Source organism: Protopterus annectens, chromosome 14.part0 (genome assembly GCF_019279795.1).
Source record: "Protopterus annectens isolate FY-2018-M chromosome 14.part0, PAN1.0, whole genome shotgun sequence".
NCBI lineage: Eukaryota > Metazoa > Chordata > Ceratodontiformes > Protopteridae > Protopterus > Protopterus annectens.
The window spans coordinates 48,530,167-48,555,508 of NC_056748.1; the positions used below are offsets into that span (position 1 = coordinate 48,530,167).

At 40.7% G+C, this 25,342-nt stretch overlaps 1 protein-coding gene across 2 annotated transcripts in view; it reads right to left on the bottom strand.

The window, feature by feature from the left end:
- The window catches only part of RUFY2 (RUN and FYVE domain containing 2), a 2,497,315-nt gene that overhangs the window by 1,800,375 nt on the left and 671,598 nt on the right, over positions 1–25,342 (bottom strand). For both annotated transcript variants that reach the window (XM_044055761.1, XM_044055763.1), the window contains one exon: positions 11,747–12,041. In XM_044055761.1, coding sequence (XP_043911696.1) covers positions 11,747–12,041 — 295 coding nt within the window. The remainder of the gene's footprint in view (positions 1–11,746; positions 12,042–25,342) is intronic.

Consider the following 25,342-nt stretch of genomic DNA (forward strand, 5'->3'; position numbering starts at 1 on the left):
TAATAATCATCATCATCATGGGCCAGTGCTTAGGAATAACATTGCTCATACATCACCCCACTCACAACTATTTCTGAGTTTTTATTTAATTATTTGTTAAAGGTTAAGCAGACTAATGACTACAGATCATTTCCAACCATAGCCTAGGCCATAAGGGCATCAGTAAAGACACATGCAGGGATAATTTAGAGTCGCCACTAAGCAGCAGATTTTGGCAGGAGAGAGGAAACCAGAATGCCTTAAAGAAACACACACTGATACAGGGAGAACATACAAACTCCCCCCAGTATAATCAGCTTTGTACAATACACTGCTCCCAAAAAAATCCTCCCTAGTCCAGTCCAACCATTTTCTGTCTTTGTTTCCTCCTTTCTTTGCCCCATTTCATAGGTGTCTCTGAAACTGTGGTATCCTCGCAGCACCTTTATAAGTCATGCTGCTTCTGTTACAGATTTCCATCTTTTAGCCAAGTGGAATAGTTTTTCCATCTACTATTGCCTCCTTTCACTGAACACACATGCGCTCATCACATTTTACTTTGCTGAGATAATTTTGTTCCTGCTACAACAACAAGTATGTAAAACTGAAATGTTAACATTCTATCACAAGTCCTGATGCTAAGAAGTCACATTGCATTACTGTATGGAGGGGTGCATGCTTTGTATTGCTGAAAGTCACATTGCATTATTGTATGGGGGGTGCATGCTTTGCAGTGCTGAAAGTCACATTGCATTATTGTATGGGGGGAGCATGCTTTGTAGTGCTGAAAGTCACATTGCATTATTGTATGGGAGGGTGCATGCTTTGAAGTGCTGAAAGTCACATTGCATTATTGTATGGGGGGGGTGCATGCTTTGTAGTGCTGAAGTCACATTGCATTATTGTATGGGGGGGGTGCATGCTTTGTAGTGCTTGTTTTCATACTTCATGAAGAAGACTACTCCGCAGATTCCGCTGTTACTTTTGCAATCAAATTCATGGATGGACGGATTCATTAGCAGTTAATCATAAATTCCACATTTGCAAGAAAAACATAACAAAATGTAGTGCCATGATCAGTCTTAAAAAAAATGGACTGATTATCCTGTGTGACAGTAACTGGAAGAATACACCAATCCAACCTCAGTTTGGGACTGAAAACCCTGTTGCATGGTGGGAAATGTAGTATACTGCAGTAACAATGCTCAAAGCTACTGCAGAAGTAAGACTACCAGTAGGAACATGTATTGTGCTTTGCTGTAATGTCTCTCAGACAAATCCTGTAGATCACAAAAGATATAATGATACTGACATAGCCAAGTGAGGGACTGACTGTAGGAGTGGGGTCCTATTGATCTAAGGCTGGCTTTGATTATTATAATAGTGGGATGTTGCCAAAACCTTAAATGAATTTCTGCTGTGGGACATCTGAAGCAGATACTCAGACGATGCTGGCCATGCAAGCTCTCAATGTTGTTCCCCAGCAACACCAAGAAATGTTGTCAATTCCTCCTAGCAGCAGCATGTACATACCTTATATAGTGTAAGGTGCTGAAATTTAAACAATACATGCTTCTTATTTAGTATTATCATTCCAGCATCCTTGTGGTTTGGGCCTCCCTTTGACCTTAATGCAAATTAAATATCTCCTGCCTGCTTCTCATGCATGTAGAAGCTGTTACCAGTTGTTAACTTGTGGTAGTAACACAGATGGGAAGGTATAGGAACCTCTTAGGTGTAATTACTTCACGTTAACAAATAGTCATAGTACATTCAATGCCAAGTAACTTCAGAACTAAAAATAGCACACTGAACAATAGAAAGAAAAAGATAATGGTCTATTATAAATTAAACTGTTGCTCAACATTTCATATTTTAGAGGAAATGTTAAACCAAGGCCCCATCTTCCTGAGCTAGTGGTACCTCAGGTGGATATGAAAGATCCCATGGTACCTATCGAAAACAGTAGGGGAAATTCTTCAAAGCCCTGGCCAGATTTCCCCTAGTAGTACAAATAATACCTCAGGTGGCTATGAAAGATCCCATGGTACCTATCGAAAACAGTAGGGGAAATTCTTCAAAGCCCTGGCCAGATTTCCCCTAGTAGTACAAATAATACCTCAGATCTTCCCCCGAAAAGAGGCTACTAGCCTAGTAGGACTAAGCTGGTCAACAAAATGATCAATAAAACAAATAAATATATCAGAGATTAATGGCATTTCATACAGAGAAACACAATCATATTTATTTTATTTAACATTTGTTAACCAGGGAGGTCTGATTGGGCTATTAGCCCATTTTCAGTGGAAGCCCAGTGAAAAAACCTCCAAGTAACAGTAAATTAACAATACAATATTGAATATCAGATTCCATAACTACATCATGCAGAGTTTGCAGACTTGATATTTCCAATAATTATAAGTGAGACCTAGGCCATGGGGATCCATGGTCAAGGGTGCAAAATGAATGTAACCAGCCAAGACTATACAAAAAAGGAAAGCAACTTTACCATACAGTGTATGCAGAATACAAAGAGAACAGAAAATGAATAAATAGCTTTAGATGCAAAGCGACTTGTTGAAAGGTAGAGATGAAGGAGGAGAAGACGGTGGTAGTCGTTAGAAAGTGGTGAAAGGGGGCAAATGGATGAGAAGGGGTAGAACAGAGAGAAAAGATCTGTTTTACAGGTACATGACAATACATGAATACATGAGAGATAGAGTAAAGAGCAATGAATAAAAAAGGAGTATCTGTTTCTGTTAGCCAGGCTAGTGCATGAGCAAAGCCATTTATCACTTAAGTGTGATCTGAGAAGCTGCTTAAACTTGGGTGGGTTGGTGATGTTAAAGATGTTTTGGGGGATAGAGTTCTAGGCTTTGAGATAGTATGGGAGTAAAGAGAACTGACAAAAGTGTTATTTGATTTAATGACTTTTAGTAGGCATTTCTATTATTTGAGTAGGGCTAAACAGTATTTTGGAGTGCTGGACATTTATCAGGTTGGTGTACAATGATGTGGGCAGTTGCAGTTTGATTGAGGGGTAAGAGGTTAGGTAATTCTAGCCATTATAGTTGGCAAAGGGCAGAACAGTGATGGGATCTATGTGGTAGGTGTGTGGCGAATTTGGCAATTTTTATGATAGCAGGCTTCAAGTTTGACTAGATCTGTTTTAATAATATATAATATTACTATAACATATAATAATATAATATATAATGATCAACAAAGATAGAAAAGTCACTGGCCGGGTTTATACACAAGCAGCACATGGCGCAGTGCTAATTACCATGTGCAAAGGCAATACACAGAGTGTTGGTGATACAAACACGATGGTGAATGCATATCTTAACAGTCAGCTGCTTCACATAATGAGTCCCCTTGGTCTACACAACACTTACCCATGAATCCCAGCCATTATTTCATATTTCTTTTTTTAACACCTTTACTGAATTATCACGTAAGACATAGGAAAACATACATTTATATAAAAGAAAATAAGGGTCTATATTAGTAAAGTGAAAAACCCTATGTGCGAATACCAAAACATCAACCCCTATACCGCGAACCGCGAAAATCCCGAACGCACTAAACTGCGAAAAAAAAAATTGAACTGTCATAGTCGGCCAACCCCACCACCCGCTACATACTACCTACCCAAACAAAATAAATAAACCACATACATGCACTAAACAAACCCTACTTCTAACCTAAACTAAATCACCAAAATCCTATCTCCAACACTACACTAAACCCCACAAACAGAACTATCTATGCACTCTCCTTAACCCCTCCCTAACCTTAAGGTCCGTAACTACCGCACACATCCCCTGTAGACATACACCTAAACAAAATAAATAATACACATACATACACTTAAAAAAACCCTACACCTAACACTACACTAACTCTTACATACAGTACCTATCTATGCACTTACCTTAACTCAAATCATAACCCTAAAGTCCTATTTATCGCACATTTACCTTACAGAGCTGTACCAGAGACAGGCCAACCAAAACAAATCAACATTTTGAAATTCGCGGTTTTGACTGTTCGGGGTTTACGTACTTTGCGCAATACAGTACGACATCTTCGTATTCGCCTAAAGGGATTTACGATCGTGTAATAAGAACCCAGAAAATAAACCGTATTAATATGTTCCCAGTTACAAACACTTTACATCATATATATTCTTTCGTACAACTACCATGAAACCAACATTACATAAATTGCTTTATTCCTACCTGCCCTTAAACCTCTCTCCTCCTCCAAAACATTGTTCTGCATGTATTGTTCCCACAACTTCCATTTTTTCTGTGTAGTTTGCGCCTACCCTTTTCTAAAGATCGACTTCCATTTTGTTTATCTCAATATTCATGACTTCAAGTACAGTTGGTTTACAGTTTCATTTTCATTTCTTTTGTTTTGGCAGCTGCCAGAATTAAACTCAACAAGGCCTTCTATGGGCCTACACTAAGTGTACAATGTTCTGAGTGAACGGACAACACAGACATAACACACCTTCTTCCTTCCAATTTTGGTTTTCCTACTGATATTCTTGCAACTTTAAATATTGACAGGGATTCATAAAGGTTTACCACAAAGTGCAGATGACATGTACACTTAGTTTAATCTTTCTGAGTGACTGGAAACACAAAAAATGCAATAAGAATTTTATTGAATACATATTGTGCACACTTAGTGTAGGCTTTACTGAATCTGGCCCTGTGTCTAGGCAACTGAAATCATCCTATATCCCAGCTCAAAAAATAATAATTTCCTTAGTTACACCTATTGCCTCACGCATTACTTCTGAAAGAATAGACTGTAGGGAATTTTTAAAGTCTGCCAACTCATTACACTCCCAAAACATATGTTTTCAATTATTTCTTTCTTCACCATTATACCTCCAACATTTGTAATCTACCTAAGAAAAAGTTATTTTGAGCCTGCTTGGGGTATAAAATACCCATGGCTATTTCTTATTTCTTCACAAATAAATGCCAACTCCTTTAAAGCAAAAGATGACAGAACAGTATTCTAAGTGCAGAGGTTGTACAGAATAAAATGAATAACATTAGTTGTGTTTTATATCCACACTAGTTATGCTGTGACACTATAAATGGGCAAAAATACCAAAACCAATTTTCCAAAGAAGAATAAAACTAAACAGAGCAAGTGCAGTAAAAGTGCCAATGCTGATCAACATACTGCAACTACCTTCAAAATTAATGGTTTCTTTGTTTCATTTACACTAATATTTTTACATATTTTAATTAGCTAAGTACACAAACATTAATTCTGATATTTTTTACACAGTATTTTTCTAAATTTTCAGACTGGATACATGTATATACAATGGCTGACCATGAACTAAGTCATTCACAGTATGTGAGGGATCGACTAAACTGCTACCTTAATCTCCCAGATATATGTGTGTTCTTACTGGCAGCAGTTAGGTCTGGGGACAGCTGTTATTAACAGAAATATCAGGATGAAGTGCCTTTTCTCATTTTTATTGACATTTACCACTACATACTGTAACAGTGTATGTGTGGTCATTAAGCAATAATGCCTGGTGGGACAGGCATTATAGGGAGTTAATGGGGATCATCAGTGGGCATTGTGAGGACTGAAACTTCAGGGGGAAGGTACTTTACTCTTAGAAAGTCCATTACTTCTCTGTAATGTCCACTGTACGGGGCATTATTGCACTAAGATAATAGGTATTTCTTGAAATGTTTTGTATTTCCCATATGCATATATTTTTATATTTTTAATCTAAATAGTTCATCTCCCTAATGTTTCAAAGTTGTTGTAGGATATGTAATTGTTGTTGAAGCATTTTAGATCCAAAATACAAATTATATAACCATTTAATAATGTCTAAATGCACACACACACACACATACACACAAAAATATATAGTCAGTCACTGACAGTCACAAACACGCACATACATATAGACACAGCCTCACATATATGCTCACAGACTGATACAGACACAATTCCTTACACACACACACACACACACACACACACACACACACACACACACACACACACACACACACACACACACATACACATACAGATGCAGACAGACAAAGCATCTCTCACATATACAGAAACTCATATGCTCATATACACACAGAAATATACAGAGTGACAGGCACACACGTACTCAGACAGATGCACACATATGCTGTACATTTAATTTGTTACTTCTGTTTTATAAGTTCACAGGTTCATAGGTAGGTACTAGGCTATTGGCCCTAAGGCCTATATAAGCCTAGCCAAAGGTACTCTGGCTTTCGCCACCCAAGAAAATTATTTTCCTGTGCCACTGTCGAGCAGAGCCACAGAAGTGATCCCCGTGGTGAATTTCCTATCTCCAATCCAATCATCAAGATTTTTCTTGAACAGTGCTAATGAAGAGCTTTGTTTGATATAGATAGGTAGTTGGTTCCAGAGTATGGGAAGTCTCTGGGACAGGAATCTATCCCTCCAGCATGTTCTGTTTATTGTGGTGACGAGGTTTAGGTCCCTAGAGCGTGTAGCTTGTAGGGATTGGGATTTCTTTAAGTGGAGCATGTCTAAAAGCTCTGGGTTTGACATAGCTTTGTGTGTTAGGCAGAGATCGCCTCTGAGTAGGCGATATGCAATGGAGTAAAGCTGAAGTTTTTTGAGACGGTCTGCATAGGGCATCTCTTTGAGGCCAGTAATCCTCTTTGTGAGGTATTTCTGTGGCCTTTCCAGTTGTTGTAGATGTCTTGTGAGGTACATACCAAAAGGGGCATTGTACTCTATAATGGGTCTAATGAGTGACGAGTAGAGGGGAACAATGACCTCTTTTTTCCTGGATGAGAAACCTTTTGTGATGAGGTGTGCCACATAGAAGGATTTCCTGACTACTGTGGTGATGTGATTATCAAAGGAGAGACTACTGTCCACCTGTGTCCCAAGGTCTCTTATCACACGTTCGGTGTTAAGTAGACTACCACCTATGTGGTAGTTCATGGGTACTGAGTTTTTACCAAAAGGAATGACAATGCACTTTTTGGCATTGAGCTTGAGGCCATGGCTTTGACACCAGGCGTCTGTCTCAGCAAGGCCCTTTTGTAGGATGTCCACATCTTTTGGAGTTTTGATTATGGCTCCAAGTTTGCAGTCATCTGCGAACTTTGTTAGCCAAAGACCTTCTGTGTTGGCCTGTACTTCAGCGAAGTAGATACCAAACAGGTGAGGACCCAGGACTGAACCTTGTGGTACTCCACTTGTCACTGGTCTGAGAATGGATTTGGAGTCTGCTACTTTCACAGTGTGGGTTCTGTCAGTGAGCCAGTTGGCAACCCATCTTGTGACATAGGGATTTATACCTAGTTTATCTATAATTCCAGAGTGGGGGATGGTGTCAAAAGCCTTGGCGAGATCTAGATAGGCTGTGTGAACCACCTTACTCTCATCTATGGCTTTGGTGACTGCTTCAAAGAAGTCTATCAGGTTTAGGAGACATGATCTGCCTTTTACAAACCCGAACTGGGTGGGGTCCTGAGTTTGGAGATTACCAATGTCATTGATGATACGCTCCACAGCCTTGAAGACCAGGCTCGTTAGGCTAATGGGGCAGTAGTTTCTGGGGTCTGTGGTGGCTCCCCCTTTGTGGAGTGGGATAACTGTCACTGTGCGCCATTCAGTGGGCACATAGCCTGAGGTGAGGCTATGATTGAACATGGTACTTAGGTGGGGTGCCAGTTCGTTCTGTAGTTCATGTAGAATACAGCCTGGGATGTCGTCAGGTCCCATGGATGCTGTGTTCTTGGCTTTGGATAGTGTGTTTTTTACCTGTGCAGCCGTGATTATAGGAACTTTGCATTCTTCTGGTACAGAGATGGGCCCTTTAGGGGATGACAGAGGGGTAAAGTTAGCACTGAACCTATCTGCCAGGATGTTGGCAATATCCATTGGTTCTGTATATTTAATGCCATTGTGCTGTAACTCAGAGCAGATCTGAGTGTTGCCATTGAGATTCTTGACATAGCTACAGAATGCTTTGTGGTTGTCTTTAGAATCAGTGGCGATTTTGTTTTCATAACTAGCTTTGGAGGATTTTATGAGGAATCTCAGCTTCTTACTGAAGCTGACCAGGGAGTTTCTCCAATTGTGGGATTTTCCTCTTTTTTGCAACAGTTTCTTTCTTCTGTTGTAGAGTTTGTTTATGGCAGGGGACCACCAGATTGGCTTCCTTTTTTTGGAGGATAGCATCTTGGTTCTGTTAGGGACTGCATGATCCATACACTCATGTAAGTGCTTATAAAGTGCATTTGTGTAGGATTCAGCAGTCATACCTCTATTGTCCGTCAGCATGGGTGTCATGAAGTTTGCCACTTCTGTCTTAAGAAGCGTGAAGTTGGCTTTGGAGAAATGTTTTACTGTGGTTTCCCTAATGGGGGGTGGGGGAGGGATGTGGATGTCTAGGGTAATTAGCTTATGGTCGGATCTGACCAACAAGGAATTGACCTCTGGTGTGGAGCACTGGTTGCCCATGTTGGTAATAACCAGGTCTAGGATATTGCTGCCCCTGGTGGGGGTGTGGATAAGTTGATCCATGACATTGGAATTTATGAATTCCAGAAAACGTTGAGCACAAGAGTTGGTACATGAGTAGTTTTCCCAGTTAATGGTAGGTAGTTGAAATCGCCCATTATTAGGGTGTTAGGTTGTACCCTAATATTTTCCAGTGTATTAAGAAATGAGGAGTGGGAATCCTGGGGCATGGTGGGGGATCTGTAGCAAGCTACAATTAAGATTGCGGTCTTGCCCAGAGTTAGTTGCACTTGGATAATCTCAGATGCATTATGCTGAGCAACTAGCCTGGAGGTGTGGATATCCTTAATGAATATGGACACGCCTCCACCTTTAGTGTTTCGGTCCAGGTTAGGTGGCCGAAAGGTGTGGTATGAATTATAGCCTGGTAATGCAGGGGTACTCTCTGGAGCCTTGAACCAGGTCTCTGTCACTGCACAGATGTCAATGTTCTCCATTTTAAGGAATGCCTTGAGAGAGTGCATTTTGAGGTTTAGACTTCTAGCATTGAGTAGCAATACCCTCAGATTCTTCTTGCCTGTACCTGTTAGGGTGGTGAATTTGTCATTTGAACCTTGCCTAAAAAAGGCACTATAGGGGTGGCTAGAGCCTTAGCCAGTATCCGGAATCCCAGGGGCGACAAGTGCAGGACATCTCTGGCAAAGCATCGTGGATTGTCGATCATGTCTTCCCAGGCAGACAGATACTGGATCCCCTTAGAATGACACCAGAAGCTTAGCCAATTGTTGAAGTCAATCATTTTGTCCTTGTACTGTGGTATCATTCTGGGTGATGGCAGGATGCTACTCAGGGCTAGGGTCATACCTGCCTAGGCTACAAGATCGGACAGCTCCTCCATGTCCCTTTTCATGTAGTACAAGGAGGTACATCTCAGGTCATTCACACCAACATGGACAATGACAGAGTCATATTTGTACTTGTTGTGGAGTGACCTGAGTGCATCAGTTATGTGGCGGATCCTGGCACCTGACAGGCAGCTGACAGTAACTTTCTCCTTGTTTAGCCTGGTGAGTGGAACATCAGTGTGCCTGACTATAGAGTCACCTATGACTAGAGTGTTGGGTACGTTGTTATGCCTTATCGGCTGTGGTTGAGTGGCACACTGAGTTTGTGGGCTATGTGTCATTTGAGTTGTGTTGGTGGGTGGAGGTTGCTTGTGTTTCTGCTTTGGAGGTCCCTGTTGCCTGGGCAGGTTTTTACTGAGAGCCTCCGTGAATGTAGGTGTGTGTTTTGTGTTTCTATGAGTGTGTTTTGGTGGTGTAGGTTTTGAGGGACTATGTGCTGAGTGTGGTGTGGTGCAAGTGTTTACCTTCTCCTCTTGACTGTCTAGTCCAGTCTTGGGTGAAGAGAGCTTTGCTTCCAGTTTTATTTATTTATTTACTTCTTTCAAACGTTAACTGCAGCCTTTTTAAATCTGTGGTTAGTGAGGAAAAGGGAAATGGAAGGTCCATGTAATTTCTGTTACTGTAGTTTAATTTTTTTTAACTATTAGTGGAAAAAAGTATCTAGAGCAAAAACTGCTGTCCACAAAAACAACTAACTAGATTCTTAGGAGGTGCAGAGAGGTATTCATTCATCTTTTTTTTTTTTTTATTGTTATTTGTACCCTTGCTAGTCGTGACCCAGCAATATTTAGTACGGTTAGCAAACAGGTGGTCATTTTTTGCTGTCTATGCATCATGGTGGTTTAATTTGTTGATAAGAAGCCATGGACTTCTTTTTTACTGGTCGTTCTTCTTCCATTAATTGCCTTTTGGCGAATGTTTGTTCTCCGGCAGAGTTTTGTTTCGTCTTCTATCCATTATCTAATTGTAATGATCACCTCTTTTTAATGCTATCGTGTAAACTAGGCTTTTCTCTGAGACTTAAGGTGAACTATCAACATCTCATATGATTAATTATACATAATCAAGCATGGCCACCATCTCGTTATCAACCATGTCTTGCACAGCCGCTTGGAACCTCGTTTACCTCACTTATGACTTCAGCACTTATGCCCAATGGAGCTTATTGAGGCTATAGACAGTGATGAGAGTAATATATTACAATTTCTAGTAACTAGTAATATAACTAGATTCTTCTTCTTCTTTCGGCTTTTCCCGGTTAGGGGTCGCCATAGCGGATCACCTGTCCGCTCAGGATTGGCAGTGGAGTTTTATGGTCTTGAGTTGCCAGCCTGGCACCCAACCTTCCACAGAGGGCACATACATGCACGCACTCATGCCTAGGGCCAATTTAGAGTGTCCAATCCACCTAGAGCATGTCTTTGTAACATGGGAGGAAACCAGCCCACGTGACCACAGGGAGGACATGCAGACTCCGCACAAAAGGCACCCAGCTGAGGATCGAACCGGAGAACCTTTTGCTGTGAGGTGACAATGCTAACTGCTGCACTGCTGTACTGCTGTGCCACCCAGCTATAAAGACTAGTCTGCAGTTTTTCAACTATTAAATGCTATTCATCATCATTGTAACACTGTATATACAACTTTAATAAACACTTGTATACATGCGCTTACTTGTGTAAATCTCAATATTATAACTGATAAACTATACTTATGTAAAAGTAATGCATTACTTTAGTTAGTAACTAGTAATAGTAAATAGAAAAGTAATAAGTAATAGTAATATATAACTTTCACTGAAAAGTAACTACTAATAGTAAGTTATTAGTTTTATAAGTAACTAGGACAACACTGGCTATAGACCACTGATATATATATATATATATATATATATATATATATATATATATATATATATATATATATATATATATATGTTTGGGGTGTCATATCAACATTAACCAATGTAACCAGATCACCTAGAGTCAATGTTTACATTACTGAACGGCTAGCCCTGACACACACACCCACACACACACACACACACACACACACACACACACACACACACACACGTGTGTGTGTGTGTGTGTGTGTGTGTGTGTGTGTGTGTGTGTGTTCATGTATAAACACAATACATAGGCTCAGAAATGTATTGCATATGAAATTTTGCTTTTTCATGCCTGTTGTTCCATACAGATTTACTCTACAGTTTGCTCTGTTCCTATATGCAACTGTTTTATAACACTTTTAGCAGCAGAGTATGAACAAATCATTTACCCATAACTTGTGGCTGTTTATAAAATATGTATTACCTGGAATAATGGAGCAGACAGTGACAAGGATTACAACAATGGAGATCCCTAATGGTGGCCTTTGCTTGATGGGATACAGTTGCACCAGCAGCAGGCTTCCTAATGGTGTAAACCTCTGTATGAAGGTAAACGGGGACAAACGAGCATTGCTGTAAGCCCACAGACTCAGGACAGAGTGGAAACTGAAACAAATAGATGGAATAAGCAGCTTTTCCCCCATCTCTAATGAGTAGGGGTTAATCAGGATCCACTGAAAATGCCGAACCCCTCTCATGGCAAGAAATGTCAGCAAAACCTGAAATAAAAAAAAAAAACAGAAAGGAATAATAATGCAATACAAAGACAGCATGGAACTGTCATCTGGCAATAAAATGTTTGTGCATGAAATGCAGTTTTGTAGATTTAATAACTTATTATTGTTTTTGACCCCTGCCTCTATTAAACATCTATTTACTTACTTTTTTTATTTCTGTTTGCAAAATGAGTAGGTTGACTGGTCAGTTGACACGTTTCAGATACAACCTGGGCTGAAAGCTGCAACAATGCTCAGTGTGTGAATGAAGCAAAAACAGGGAACGTGAAACAACAGCGTTCATTAAAGAGACAGAAAAAAAGAAGCATGCATAATACATCCAGTTTATAGGATAAAGTCCAAAGGAATAAAAATGCTGCACAAATAAAGAAAGAAATAGATATTGTAGAGTATACATGATGTACACAATGAAATCCAAGCAAGTAAGAAGTGAACAGCTTGCTTTGTTGTCTGTTTTAGATATTTTCATATGTACAATACTTTAATTTATGAAATTTACACATGGACAAGATGACAAAGCAAAACTGTGTTCCAACATCTTTACAACATTCAGAGTGAAGTCAGAATGAAAAACACAATTGTATTCCCTAGAGGGTGAAGTTATGAAACGCTTAAATAGCTAAAACCCAAGGGTAAAAGGGTCACGCAGACAAACCATTCAGTAAAAACTGCAAGAAAGACCCATCCAAGCTAAAGTCTTCAATATATATAATAGCGTAAACCTCATGTAGTGGAGGCCCATGGGATATATGCAGATGACCCCTTAAGGACATAACAGTGTTTCAGCTACATGGCTTCTGAACACGACTTTTCTTTTTACTTTTTTAAGCCATTATAAGCACATTCAGGCCAATAAAACCAAAGTTCATTATCTGCAGACATGCACGTGTCTGCCTTTTTTTTTATGACCTCGTCAGTACAGCATAAATGGATTGTTTGGCTATACTACTGAGACAGAGAGCTTAAAATCAAGCCTGATGTCCATAAACATTACATAGGTTCATAGGTTGGTACTAGGCTATCGGCCCTAGGGTCTATACAAGCCTAGCCATAACAATTCCCTGGCTACTTCTTCCCACACTATTTACTTTCCTGGACCCCTGTCTAGCAGGGCGACTGACGTGATCCCAGGGGTGAATTTCCTTTATCCCATCCAATCATCAAAGTTCCTTTTGAAGAGGGCCAAAGAGGCGCTCTGCTTGACATGTATGGGCAGTCTACTCCAGAGTCTGGGGAGTCTCTGGGTCAGGAACCTATCCCTCCAGCATGTTTTGTTTATTGTGATGACAAGGTTTAGATCCCTGGAACGTGTGGCTCTGAGGGATTGGGATTTCTTTAAGTGTAGCATGTCCAACAGCTCTGGGTTTGACATGGCCTTGTATGTTAAGCAGAGATCGCCTCGGAGTAGATGATATGTGACAGAGTATATACAGTGTATATACAGTGCCTGCAAAATATCCCAGATAAGGCTATGTCCTTAAGGGGTCATTTGCATGTATCCCATGGGCCTCCACTTTAGGGGGGTTAAGGTATTAAACATATTATACAGTGAAGACGCTAGCTTGGCAGTGTCTTTCTCGCAAAGTTTAAATAGTTAAGCCATTCTAGCCATTATTTCTTAAGCCATCACATTCCTGAAATAGGTGCACTTTTAATTCATTCCTAAAGTCTTTTAAAGTTAGCCAATTTCCTATATCTTTTGGAAGGGGGTTCAGTGTGGCAGATCCCATTTTCATGAAGGAATTTTTTACCAACTGCTAGACCAAAGAGAGGCATATGCAATAAGATGGTAGCTGCTGAAGTATTCCTGAGGGAACAAATCTATTCCGACTGACAGGAGATATAGATCTTATGAGACAACAACACTACTAGTCTTTAGCCATCACATTCCTGAAATAGGTGAACAGCAGCGATATTTGAGGAGGAGAATAACTCTTCTTTGAACTGGAAAGCCAGAGAAACCTTTTTAGATGCTTACTGCATTTTATTTTTCTGTTTATTTATTTGTTTCATTGAATATTGTGTTAAAGACAGCATTGCATTTTATTTTTCTGTTTATTTATTTATTTGTTTCACTGAATATTGTGGTCTCTCTGCAGTTAGTTTCCCACCCTCCTTCCCTGTTCTTGTTGTGGTATTAATCTTGATGGCTTTGGAATTGACTTCCCCTCCTGTAAATTTGTGTTTGAACACTCCTCCTGGGTCCATCTCATTTGCTCACACAACCGAGTACAGTGAGATCATATTTTGATTTCAGACACTCCTACCAGTCCCATCTGTTCAGCTCTATACCACTCTAGTGCCATTAGCTCATTCTACCTAATACAAAGAGAACATTTGAGAAGGCCAACCCACTTAAGTGCTTAACCTTGAATTACCTTCTGTTTCTCCTTTCTCCCTTTCCACTTTATTAAAAAAAAAAAAACTTTGCTAAAATCTCCTTGTGTTCTGACTGAGTGTGCTTCTCAGCTGATAAGTGTATTTTTGGCACTTTTTAACTGTTCAGAGTTGAATAAAACAATAACTGAATTCAATTCAGAATACAGTTTGAACAAACTGCATGTATTTAAACTGTATTTACTTTAATATTGCTACACATTTAAGTGTGCTAGCTTGCACTGTACTTGAATTGTTTTTAGTGCTGTTTTAGCTGCTTTTCTGTAAAAAAAAATTCTAAGCTTGCATCCTGCCTTTCCTGTAACTAGTCTAGTCCAGATACAGATTTGCTGTATCCAGGACTGTTGGTAAGCTTCTGAGCCCCCCAAGCCTTTCTGTGTTGGAGGGAAGCCTTCTAGCTTATCAGTGGGAGTGGTAAGCACTAGGTAGCCTATCTACCACAAGAGGAGTGGTTTCTGGCCCAGCTTATTAGTCTAGCACTTTACCATACCAGACTACTTGTAGCAATTATTGTAGCACACAAAAGTGCTACCAGCACTAAATTCTCTACAAGGAAACAGCTCCAGTACTTATTATTAATGCCCACCCCTCCAGGCATGTCTAAACATCAGTTCCCTGTGCTTTCTCTTATTAACGTGGTAAACTTGGGCATCTTGAGGCAATGTCGCAACTGCCTCATGTACACCGACAACCAACTCCACTTATCTCCCAACACTCAGACTTGGGAGAGATGCACTTATATACGCAAATTGGAAGCCATGCCCTCTCCAGCCAAGACCAGAATAGCTGGTCAAGAGAAGAAGGTCAATACTTGCACCACACCACATGGAACACAGCCCTCCAGAACACACACTGGCACTGCCTTCACATAAAAACACAAACCACACACCCACCTTTGCAGAGGCTGTCAATAAAAATCTACCCAAACAGCGGAGACCTCCAAGGCAGAAACACACTCGAGCACCACAACATAACACTAATCCTAAGACACATAACTCTCCTAAACAGTGTGCCACTTAACCAAAGCCCCTAAGGCAAAAAAGCATGCCCAGCACACTAGTCATAGGTGACTTGATAGTGAGCCACACTGATGTCCCACTCACTAGGTTGAATAAGGAGAAAGTAACAGTCAGCTACCTTTCAGGTGCCAGGATCCACCAAGTAATACACACACTCAGGTCCCTCAACAACAGGTACAAATTTGACTTTGTCATTCTACATGTGAGTGTGAATGACCTGAGACATACCTCCCTGGACTACATGAATAGAGACATGGAGGAGCTCTCGGATTATGTAGCCCAGGCGGGTATGACCCTAACCCTGAGCAGCATCCTACCATCACCCAGAATTATTCCACAGTACAAGCAGAAAATGACTGATTTCAACAATTGGCTAAGTTTCTGGTGTCATTCTAAGGGGATCCAGTATCTGTCTGCCTGGGATGACATGACTGACAGACCTCGATGCTTTGCCAGAGATGGCCTGCATCTGTCACCCCTGGGCTTCCTGATACTGGCCAAGGCTCTTGCCACCCCTATAGTGCCTTTTTTAGGCGGTGTTCTAAAGGCCAAATTACCACTGTAACAGCTACAAACAAATGCAATCTGAAGGTCATGCTGCTCAATGCTAGAAGTCTAATTCTCAAAATGCACTCGCTCAAAGCACTCCTTAAAATGCAGAACATCATCATCTGTGCTGTAACAGAGACCTGGTTCAAGGCAGCAGAAAGCACCCCTGCACTACCAGGCTATAACTCATTCCACACCTTTCGGACCCAGAACTTGGTCCGAAGCTCCAATGGCGGTGTTATTTCCATATTCATAAAGGATGTACACACCTCCAGACTGGTAGCCCAACATAACACATCAGAGATACTTCAGGTGCAGCGATTCAGGTCGTAGCCTATTATAGGTCCCCAACCATGTTCCAAGACTCACACTCCATGTTCATAAGCACCCTGGAGAATATTAGGGTCCAACCTAACACACTCATACTGGGTGACTTCAACTACCCTTCCATCAACTGGGAAAACTACTCATGTACCAATATACTTGCCCAGCGTTTCCTGGAATTCACTAATTCCAATGCCCTGGCCCAGCTCATTCTTACCCCCATTAGAGGTAACAACATCCTTGAACTGGTCATTACCAACATGGGCGATTGTTGCTCTACACCAATAGTCAACTCCTCCCTGGTTAGATCCGACCACAAACTAATCACCTTGGAAATCCACAACCCACCCCCATAGGTAACCACCATGAAAAACCTCTCCAAAGCTAAATTTGGGCTCCTAAAAACAGAGGTGGCTAACTTCACGGTACCCATGCAAATGCAGAATAGCTGCATGACTGTTGAAACATACACCAAAGCACTGTATGAACATGTACACAAATGCATGGATCTCGCCATACCCAATAGAACCAAGACACTCTCTTCCAAAAAAAGGAAGCCAATCTGGTGGTCCCCTGCCATAAACAAACTCTACAACAGAAGGAGGAAACTGATGCAGAATAAGGTGTATTCCCAAGACTGGAAAAACTCCCTTATCAGCCTCAACAAAAAGTTAAGATCCCTCATCAAATCCTCTAAAGCTAGATTTGAAAACAGGATTGCAGCAGATAGTAAAGACAACCACAAGGCCTTCTATAGTTATGTAAAGAATCTCCATGGCAATACCCAGATTGGCTCTGAGCTGCTGCACAATGGTACCTCCTACACAGAGCCAACAGATACTGCCAATGTACTGGCCAACAGATTCAGTGCCAACTTTAACCCTCCTCCCCCGAAAGGACCAATCACAATACCAGTAGATTATCAGGCACCCAGTATTACTGCTGCCAGGTTAAAACAGCACTGTCCAAGGCCAAGAATACAGCTTCTATGGGACCTGACAATATCCCTGGCTGTGTTCTACATGAACTACAGAGTGAACTGGCACCTCACCTGTGTGCCCTGTTCAATCACAACCTCAGCTCAGGCTTTGTCCCTACCTAATGGTGCACTGCTATAGTCATCTCTCTCCACAAAGGAGGAATGACTACAGACCCTGGACACTATTGCCCCATTAGCCTGACAAGTCTGATATGCAAAGCTACAGAACGCATCATCATGGTCCTAATAAACAAGGATATAGGGAATCTCCAAATCCTGGATCCCGCACAGTTTGGTTTTGTGAAGGGTAGATCATACCTGCTCAACCTGGTCGACTTCTTTGTGTGAGTCACCAGAGCTGTGGATGAAGGTAAGGTGGTTCATACAGCCTACCTTGATCTGGCCAAGGCCTTTGATACCATTCCCCACTCAGGAATCAAAGAAAAACTCACTCAGCTAGGCATCAACCCCTATATCACTAGGTTGGTTGCAAACTGGCTCACAGATAGAACCCACAGTGTGAAAGTAGTTGACTCCAAGTCAGACTGCCAACCAGTCACAAATGAAGTCCCACAGGGATCAGACCTGGGTCCTCTCCTGTTTGGTATCTACTTCTCAGAAGTCCAGGCCAACACGAAGGGACTCTGACAAAGTTCACAGACGATTGCAAGTTGGGAGCCATTATTGACTCCCCAAGTGATGTTGACATCCTACAGAAAGGCCTCACTGAGACCAATGACTGGTGACAGAACCATGGCCTTAAGCTCAATACCAAAAAATGTGTCATCATCCCCTTTGGGAAAAATCTGGTTCCCATGAATTATCACATCGATGGTAGTCCACTGAACACAGAAGGCATTATAAGAGATCTGGGAACACAGGTTGACAGCAACCTCTCTTTTGGCCACCACATTGCCACTGTGGTCAGAAAGTCCTTCTATGCGGCACATATCATTACTAAGGGTTTTGCATCCAGGAAGAAAGGGGTCATTGTCTCCCTATACTCTTCCCACATTAGGCCAATCATCGCGTACAATGCCCCATTTGGCATGTACCTCACTAGACACCTGCAACAACTGGAGAGGCCACAAACGTACCTCACAAAGAGGATTCTAGGCCTTAAACACTTGTCCTATATGGACAGACTCAAAATCTCCAACTATTTTCTGTCTCATATTGCCTATTTAGAGGCGATCTCTGCTTGACTTACAAAGCCATGTTTGACCTAGCTCTGTTAGAAATGCTACATCTAAAGAAATCCCAATCCCTCTGCACCACACACTCCAGAGACTTTAACCTCATTACCACAATCAACAGAATGTGCTGGAGGGACAGGTTCATAACCCAGAGACTGCCCATGCTATGGAACAGACTTCCCATACATGTCAAGCAGAGCACATTGCTGACCCTCTTCAAGAGAAATCATGGTGAATGGATGGGAAATAGAAAGTTCACCTCGGGGATCACTCCAGTGGCTCTACTTGAGGCATTAGGAACTAAAGTCGGGTGGCACAATGTCAGGGTAATCCTATGGACTAGGCTTGTAAAGGCTCCAGGGCCAATAGCCTAGTACACACCTATTAACCTATTTGTGGGTCTGATAAGTGAACAAAGCAGCACAGTTTGTTCAAAGCCAGCTGAAGTATGTGAGTATTTGAAATGGAGTGGAAGGCCACACTGCAACTTAGAGATCAATACCTTCCTGGTGAGGGTTTGGCAAGTGATAGGATCCAGATGGTGGACTAATCCTTGCAGAGTTTCAGTTGGGCTAATACTTTGATAATTGTAGTTTCTGTGTGTGATTTAAAAGTTAAAGATGCATCTAAGATGAGGCTGAGGTATCTGTTGCATGACACTGGGAATTTAATTATTTTAGGAATCCTTCAGTGTCAAGGAGGTGACTAAAGTAGGTTTGGTCTGGGAGTGGCAACAGTATTACTGCTGACTTCATATTTATGGTCAATTTGTTCCTCGTGGGGCCATTTATACAGTCTTGTAAAACTTTCCTGCACCTTTTGTTGAGGACTGGAAATTGTCCCATCAGAGTCAGTGAGCAGAATGTCATCTACATACATTATTATATTAAGAGAGAGAAAATCCAGTGTTACATCATTCACAAAATGTGAAAACTGCAATGGCCCCCAAACTAAGCATTGTACAACCTGACTAACACAGATACCTACACTTGATAGAACTGATTGTGAACATACATACCTGGAAGTTTGATTCTGAACACATCTGGAAGGTCGTACCCATAAGGTATTTTTAGTCAAGTTATGGTGAGTCTGTTGAAACCGAACTTACTGATTTTGTTTAAAAGTATTCTGTGGTAAATTGTCTCAAAGGTCCAGGTCAAGTCTATAAAAATTCAAGCTGTAAGGGAACCCTAATTCATGTTGCAGTATTTGGTGTTACATACTGAATAAAGTACAGTGATAGTACTAAAACCCTCTAGGAATGTGTACTACACATCACACACAAGTTCACAGATGTTTATACTGTGATCTATCTGTTCAGATGGCATCTTTTCCAAAATTGTAGTAAGGAAACAAAGGTTGGCAATTGGTCTGTAATCCTTGGAAGAAGTTAGCAAAGATGCTTTCAGTAATGACATCAGGATGTTTGATACTTAGATCTTTGATCTCGTTTATGGAAATGCCTCTGAAAAAGAATGTGGGACAGATGGCAGCTGTTGAATAGTTTTGGGAGGAGTTATAGTGACCTTCATCTGGCAATTTTATGAGTTCTAGTTTTATTTTATAACTGTTTCCAAAACTATAATAAGGAAGTTTCTATATTTTGTAATAAAATAAGATTTTGCTGAAAACAAAGTTAAATGGGCAGAATTGGTGATGTTTCTTGTAAAGTTTGTCCCTGTTTTTTCAGAACTGTTCAACACTGGCTATTAGTGTTAGGTGTTTGATCCCAGGGTAAGCAGATTAACCAGTACTAACTGCTACTTTCCATTCTTTTCTGAGTTGTATGTAAGTTTGATGTAGCTGTTCACTGGACTGATTCCTTTTCCATTTGTATAGGTATTGTCCCTATCTGTCACATCAGGGTATTACCATCACCTCTATGGCAAGGGCAAATTTGGCACCTTTGCTGTCTGTGAGTGACTAGGGAAAAGATATCTTGCATTACTAACAGCTGATAAAACAGAATACAGCTATGCTGGGATTAGTTGTACTGTAAAAGTTACTGTAATCAAGAACTACCAGGGAGTCATAGCTGTCAACTGTCCAGATTTTTGCAGAATGTCGAGATTTTTGTCTCATATTTTTTGGCCTGTTCCTAATAAAACCTTTGGTTTTCAGGCAAATCACTGAGATGATCTGAGGACTGAAGTAATTAAATAATGGCATACATTTGAGTTTCAGACTTCATATCCTTCAGAAAAATGCACACTAAGACAAATACTGTTATTCTAGCAACTTTCTAAGTTTACAAGAGCACTATGTTTGCTCTGAGAGTGTTGATGAAGAAGTACAGAGAAGGACAGAAGGAGTTGCATTGTGTTTTTGTAGACTTAGAGAAAGCATATGACAGGGTGCCTAGAGAGGAGTTGTGGTATTGTATGAGGAAGTTGGGAGTGTCAGAGAAGTATGTAAGAGTGGTACAGGATATGTACAGGAGTAGTGTGACAGCGGTAAGGTCTGCGGTGGCAGTGACGGATGCGTTTAAGGTGCAGGTGGGATTATATCAAGGATCAGCTCTGAGCCCTTTCTTATTTGCAATGGTGATGGACAGGTTGACAGACGAGATCAGACATGAGTCCCCATGGACTATGATGTTTGCAGATGACATTGTGATCTGTAGTGAGAGGCAAAGAAGAGAGTACAGGCAGAATGGAGTGGGTGGAGAAGAGTGTCAGGAGTGATTTGTGACAGACGAGTACCAGTAAGAGTGAAAGGGAAGGTCTACCAAGGGGTAGTGAGACCAGCTATGTTACATGGGTTGGAGACAGTGGCATTGACAAAAAGGCAGGAGTTAGAGCTGGATGTGTCAGAGTTAAAGATGTTAAGATTTGCAATGGGTGTGATGAGGGTGGACAGGATTAGGAATAAGTATATTAAAGGGTCAACCCAGGCTGGAAGGTTTGGAGACAAAGCCAGAGAGGCAAGATTACATTGGTTTGGACATGTGCTGAGGAGGGATGCTGAGTATATTGGAAAAAAGATGCTAAGGATGAAGCTACCAGGTAACAGGAAAAGAGGAAGGCCTAAGATAAGGTTTATGGATGTGGTGAGAGAGGACATGTAGGTGGTTGGTGTGACAGAGCAAGATGCAGAGGACAGGAAGAAATGGAAACAGATGATCCACTGTGGCGACCCCTAACGGGAACAGCCGAAAGATGATGATGATGATGTTCCCTTGTTATCTCAGCCTTTGTCAAGATTTCTTGTGCTAAGAGGTTGAGTGGTATGCTGTGGGTTCTATTATATAATTAAATGGTCAAATTAATGTAATGGAGCCATGATATTGAAAAAGGACAAGACTATTACTGTCGGGACTGCAGCACAGCAGCGATCAGGGTATTTCTCCTCTATGCACCATGGTGCAAATTAGCAAGGGTTATGGAGACGTAGAGGGGCTTGCCTCCCCCTGCAAAAAATAAGTGTTTAATTTATTTAGATGTTTTGGCTCTGTTCTGTTCACTGTTTTACAGTTCACATTTTTCATCTTGATATTGTGCCTTCCTCTCATCTAAACATTTGACTATATAAGAACCCGATGGAAACATCACTTAGCCCATGTTCCAGCAATGTGAATGAAGAGGCTCTGGGAATACAGACAGTTCTAGTTTGTAGTAGTGTTTGTCTAATGATAGCCTTAAGCCATTTTGGTGACTCATCAATAGAAAGCATAATTTTAGATAGCTGAAATATATCAATAGATTATTTCTGATTAATAGTAGACCCCACTTTCCTTTCTTCCTGATTCCAGACCCGACATCCCCATGTATACTGTACACAGCCCTGATGTAGTTACAGGGACAAATGCATTTCTCTTGCCTTGTTACAGGTAATCTTATGTGAGATTCTTCACTAATAATCTATATTTCTATGGCAGCTCATTTATGATTAATGCTCCTGCTTCTTATTAACAGCCTTTAAACATGTTACCCATTTGTGAACAATGGTAATTTTTAGTGCCAGTAATACAGGTCCTGGGTTTTTGGGGAACATCTGCTGATAGAGCAGATGATAGAGACATGGAGATCCTCCAGAAAGGCCTAAATGAGACTGATGCATGGTGTCAAAGCCATGGTCTCAAGCTAAATGCAAAAAAATGCGTAGTAATCTCCTTTGGAAAAAACAGAGTACCTGCAAACAACAACATAGGAGGTAATCCCCTGAAATATGAAGAAGAAATAAGGGATCTAGGGGACCCAAGTAGATAGTCAGCTTTCCTTTGATAACCATGTTGCCAAAGTGGTTAGAAAATCCTTCTATGTGACCCATCTGATCACGAAAGGGTTCGCATCAAGATCTAAGGATGTAATGGTGCCCCTCTACTCTTCCCTCATCAGACCCATTATTGAGTACAATGCACCAATTGGAATGTACCTGGCTAGGCATCTACAGCAGCTGGAGGGACCACAGAAGTACCTAACCAAGAGGATTACTGGCCTCAAACAGTTGCCCTATGCAGCATGATTAAAAAAGCTAAGACTGTTCTCTGCTGCATACCGCTTTCTCAGAGGCGATCTCTGTCTAACGTACAGAGCCATGTCCAACCCAGAATTGTTGAACATGCTCCATCTTAGCAAAACCAAATCTACTCGAGCTACACGCTCTAGGGATATAAACCTCAACACAACAATGAATAGAACATGCTGGAGGGATAGATTCCCTTCGCAGAGACTTCCCTTACTATGGAAGAGGGTCCCGATCTACATAAGACAGAGCCCCTCACTATCACTCTTCAAGAGGAACCTTGATGAGTGGATGGGTAACAGAAAGTTCACACCAGGCATCACACCAACAGCACTACTAGATAGGGGCCAAGGGTACTAGCTGCTAGTACAAGGGTCTAGGGAACTACTAAAGGGGCGGTGAATACTGCACAACATGGCTGGGCTAATATATGCCTTCTGGCAGATAGCCCAGTACCAACCTATGAACCTATGATAGGATCATTTTGATGATGGCAAGGTAATGTTTAGTTAGATTTTTTTTCAATTATTTAAACCATCTACATGTTCTTGTGATAATGATAGGTGCAGGTGAAACTCCTTTCTAGTTACATAAGTAAAAGCACCTAACAGCTGATGTAGTTTTAGACACAGAGATGTGGAATCTGGGGAAAGTGTGAATGGTGAGTGGGCAGTGGAAGAAGGAAGGAAACGGAATCTGTGATGTAAAAACAGGAGAGTAGGACTAGTAAACAAAACAAAATTTGGATGATTTATGGTGAAAAAGGGAGATTGTTTATGTGTACTCTATGATGGACCTAATGGTTTGAGGAAATTAACATTTGCACTTGAATACACATTGATTGATAAAGAGGTGGATATGTCAAAATATCACTGAAAATTGTAGGATAAAATGTTTTAATTGGTGTGCTGACTATGGTTGTATTTACTTTCAGGGGATGCATGAGATATAGAATAGTAAACTGCATGCTGTGCTTATAGGTTGTAGAAAGTGTTGTAAACTATATTTGTACAGTATGTAAGAGATAAACAATGGAAACTGTTCTGGGCAGTGTATACAAGATGGTTCCCTTGCACAGTAATATAGAAGACTTAAAGAGACTTGATCAGTATGTATTGGAGATACGACAGGCAGATCTTTCACTGTGCTTTATAAACTGTTTTGTATTCTGTGATCACATACATCAGATAAAGTACTGTCTGAGAATAATGTAATGCAACAGGAAGAGAGGAATTTTCCTTTATATTTGATTTAGATAGTAGAGTTACACTCTTTTTACTTTGTTTTGATTACAACCTTTTCAATAGTTGAAGTGCTTTTCTTATATCATGCCGTTTATTAAAACTCATACATTTGAGAACATTGTATTACTCCAGTAAAAGAGAATCGTTCTTTAGTTTTCACTTAGCTGGCATAACAGCTCAGATGGCTTAGTGGTTAAGTGCTGTGACTATAATTATTCCCTATTTAATTAGTTTGGGGCAGAGCATCCCTCTTAACAACTATGGTACTTTTTCATATTGTATTTTATGAGTCTGACATAGGGGAGTTGTTCTATAACCCCACTGATGAAAAAGTTATACTTTAAGTCCACTGAGACAGGCTGCAACTCATAAACATTTTTATTTCCATATATGGTATAATTAAGCAATAACCCATGTCTGGGTGTGGGTAATGCTAGATTTACCCACGGTTAGTGTGGTTTGGTCACGAGGGCGAAACCCGAGTGTCCAGACAAAGCCAACCGTGGGTAAATCTAGCATTACCCACACCCAGACGTGGGTTATTGCTATTATACAATGACATTATTTAACAAAAAAATACTTACTTTTCTTAAATAATGTCTTTGCATAACGGCGGCATGCTGTCCTTGCTGCCACTGGACATCTCATAGTTGATTTAGCTGATGTACTGCGCATGCATTTGGGACTTGTGTTCCTACGTATACCCAGTACATCAGTGCTTGGGGAAAGTAAGCAACGGAGAAAAGATCTCCGTTGCTCTGTTTTTCCTTTTTTTTTTTTTTTTTTTTTAAATTAAAAAAAAAAGTTTGAGGCAGTTAGGAGAGAGACTGAATAGAGGAAATACAAGGGAAATCAGGTATGTGTCTTTAATTTTAAATAACGTACCTACTTTTCCTTGTATTTTCTCCATAATGTCTCTCGTATGTCCGGAGTCTGGACTACATATTTATTTATTTTTTAAAACAACTGTAAAAATAAAAACTGACAGAATATATCAACGGAAAAAAGTCCGGGTGACTGGACATTTTTCCGTTGCTATAGTCTGGGATTTACAACGGGCACGCTGGTTGAGCTGGCCAATCAGCGTGCTCATTTTAGAATATTAATTGCC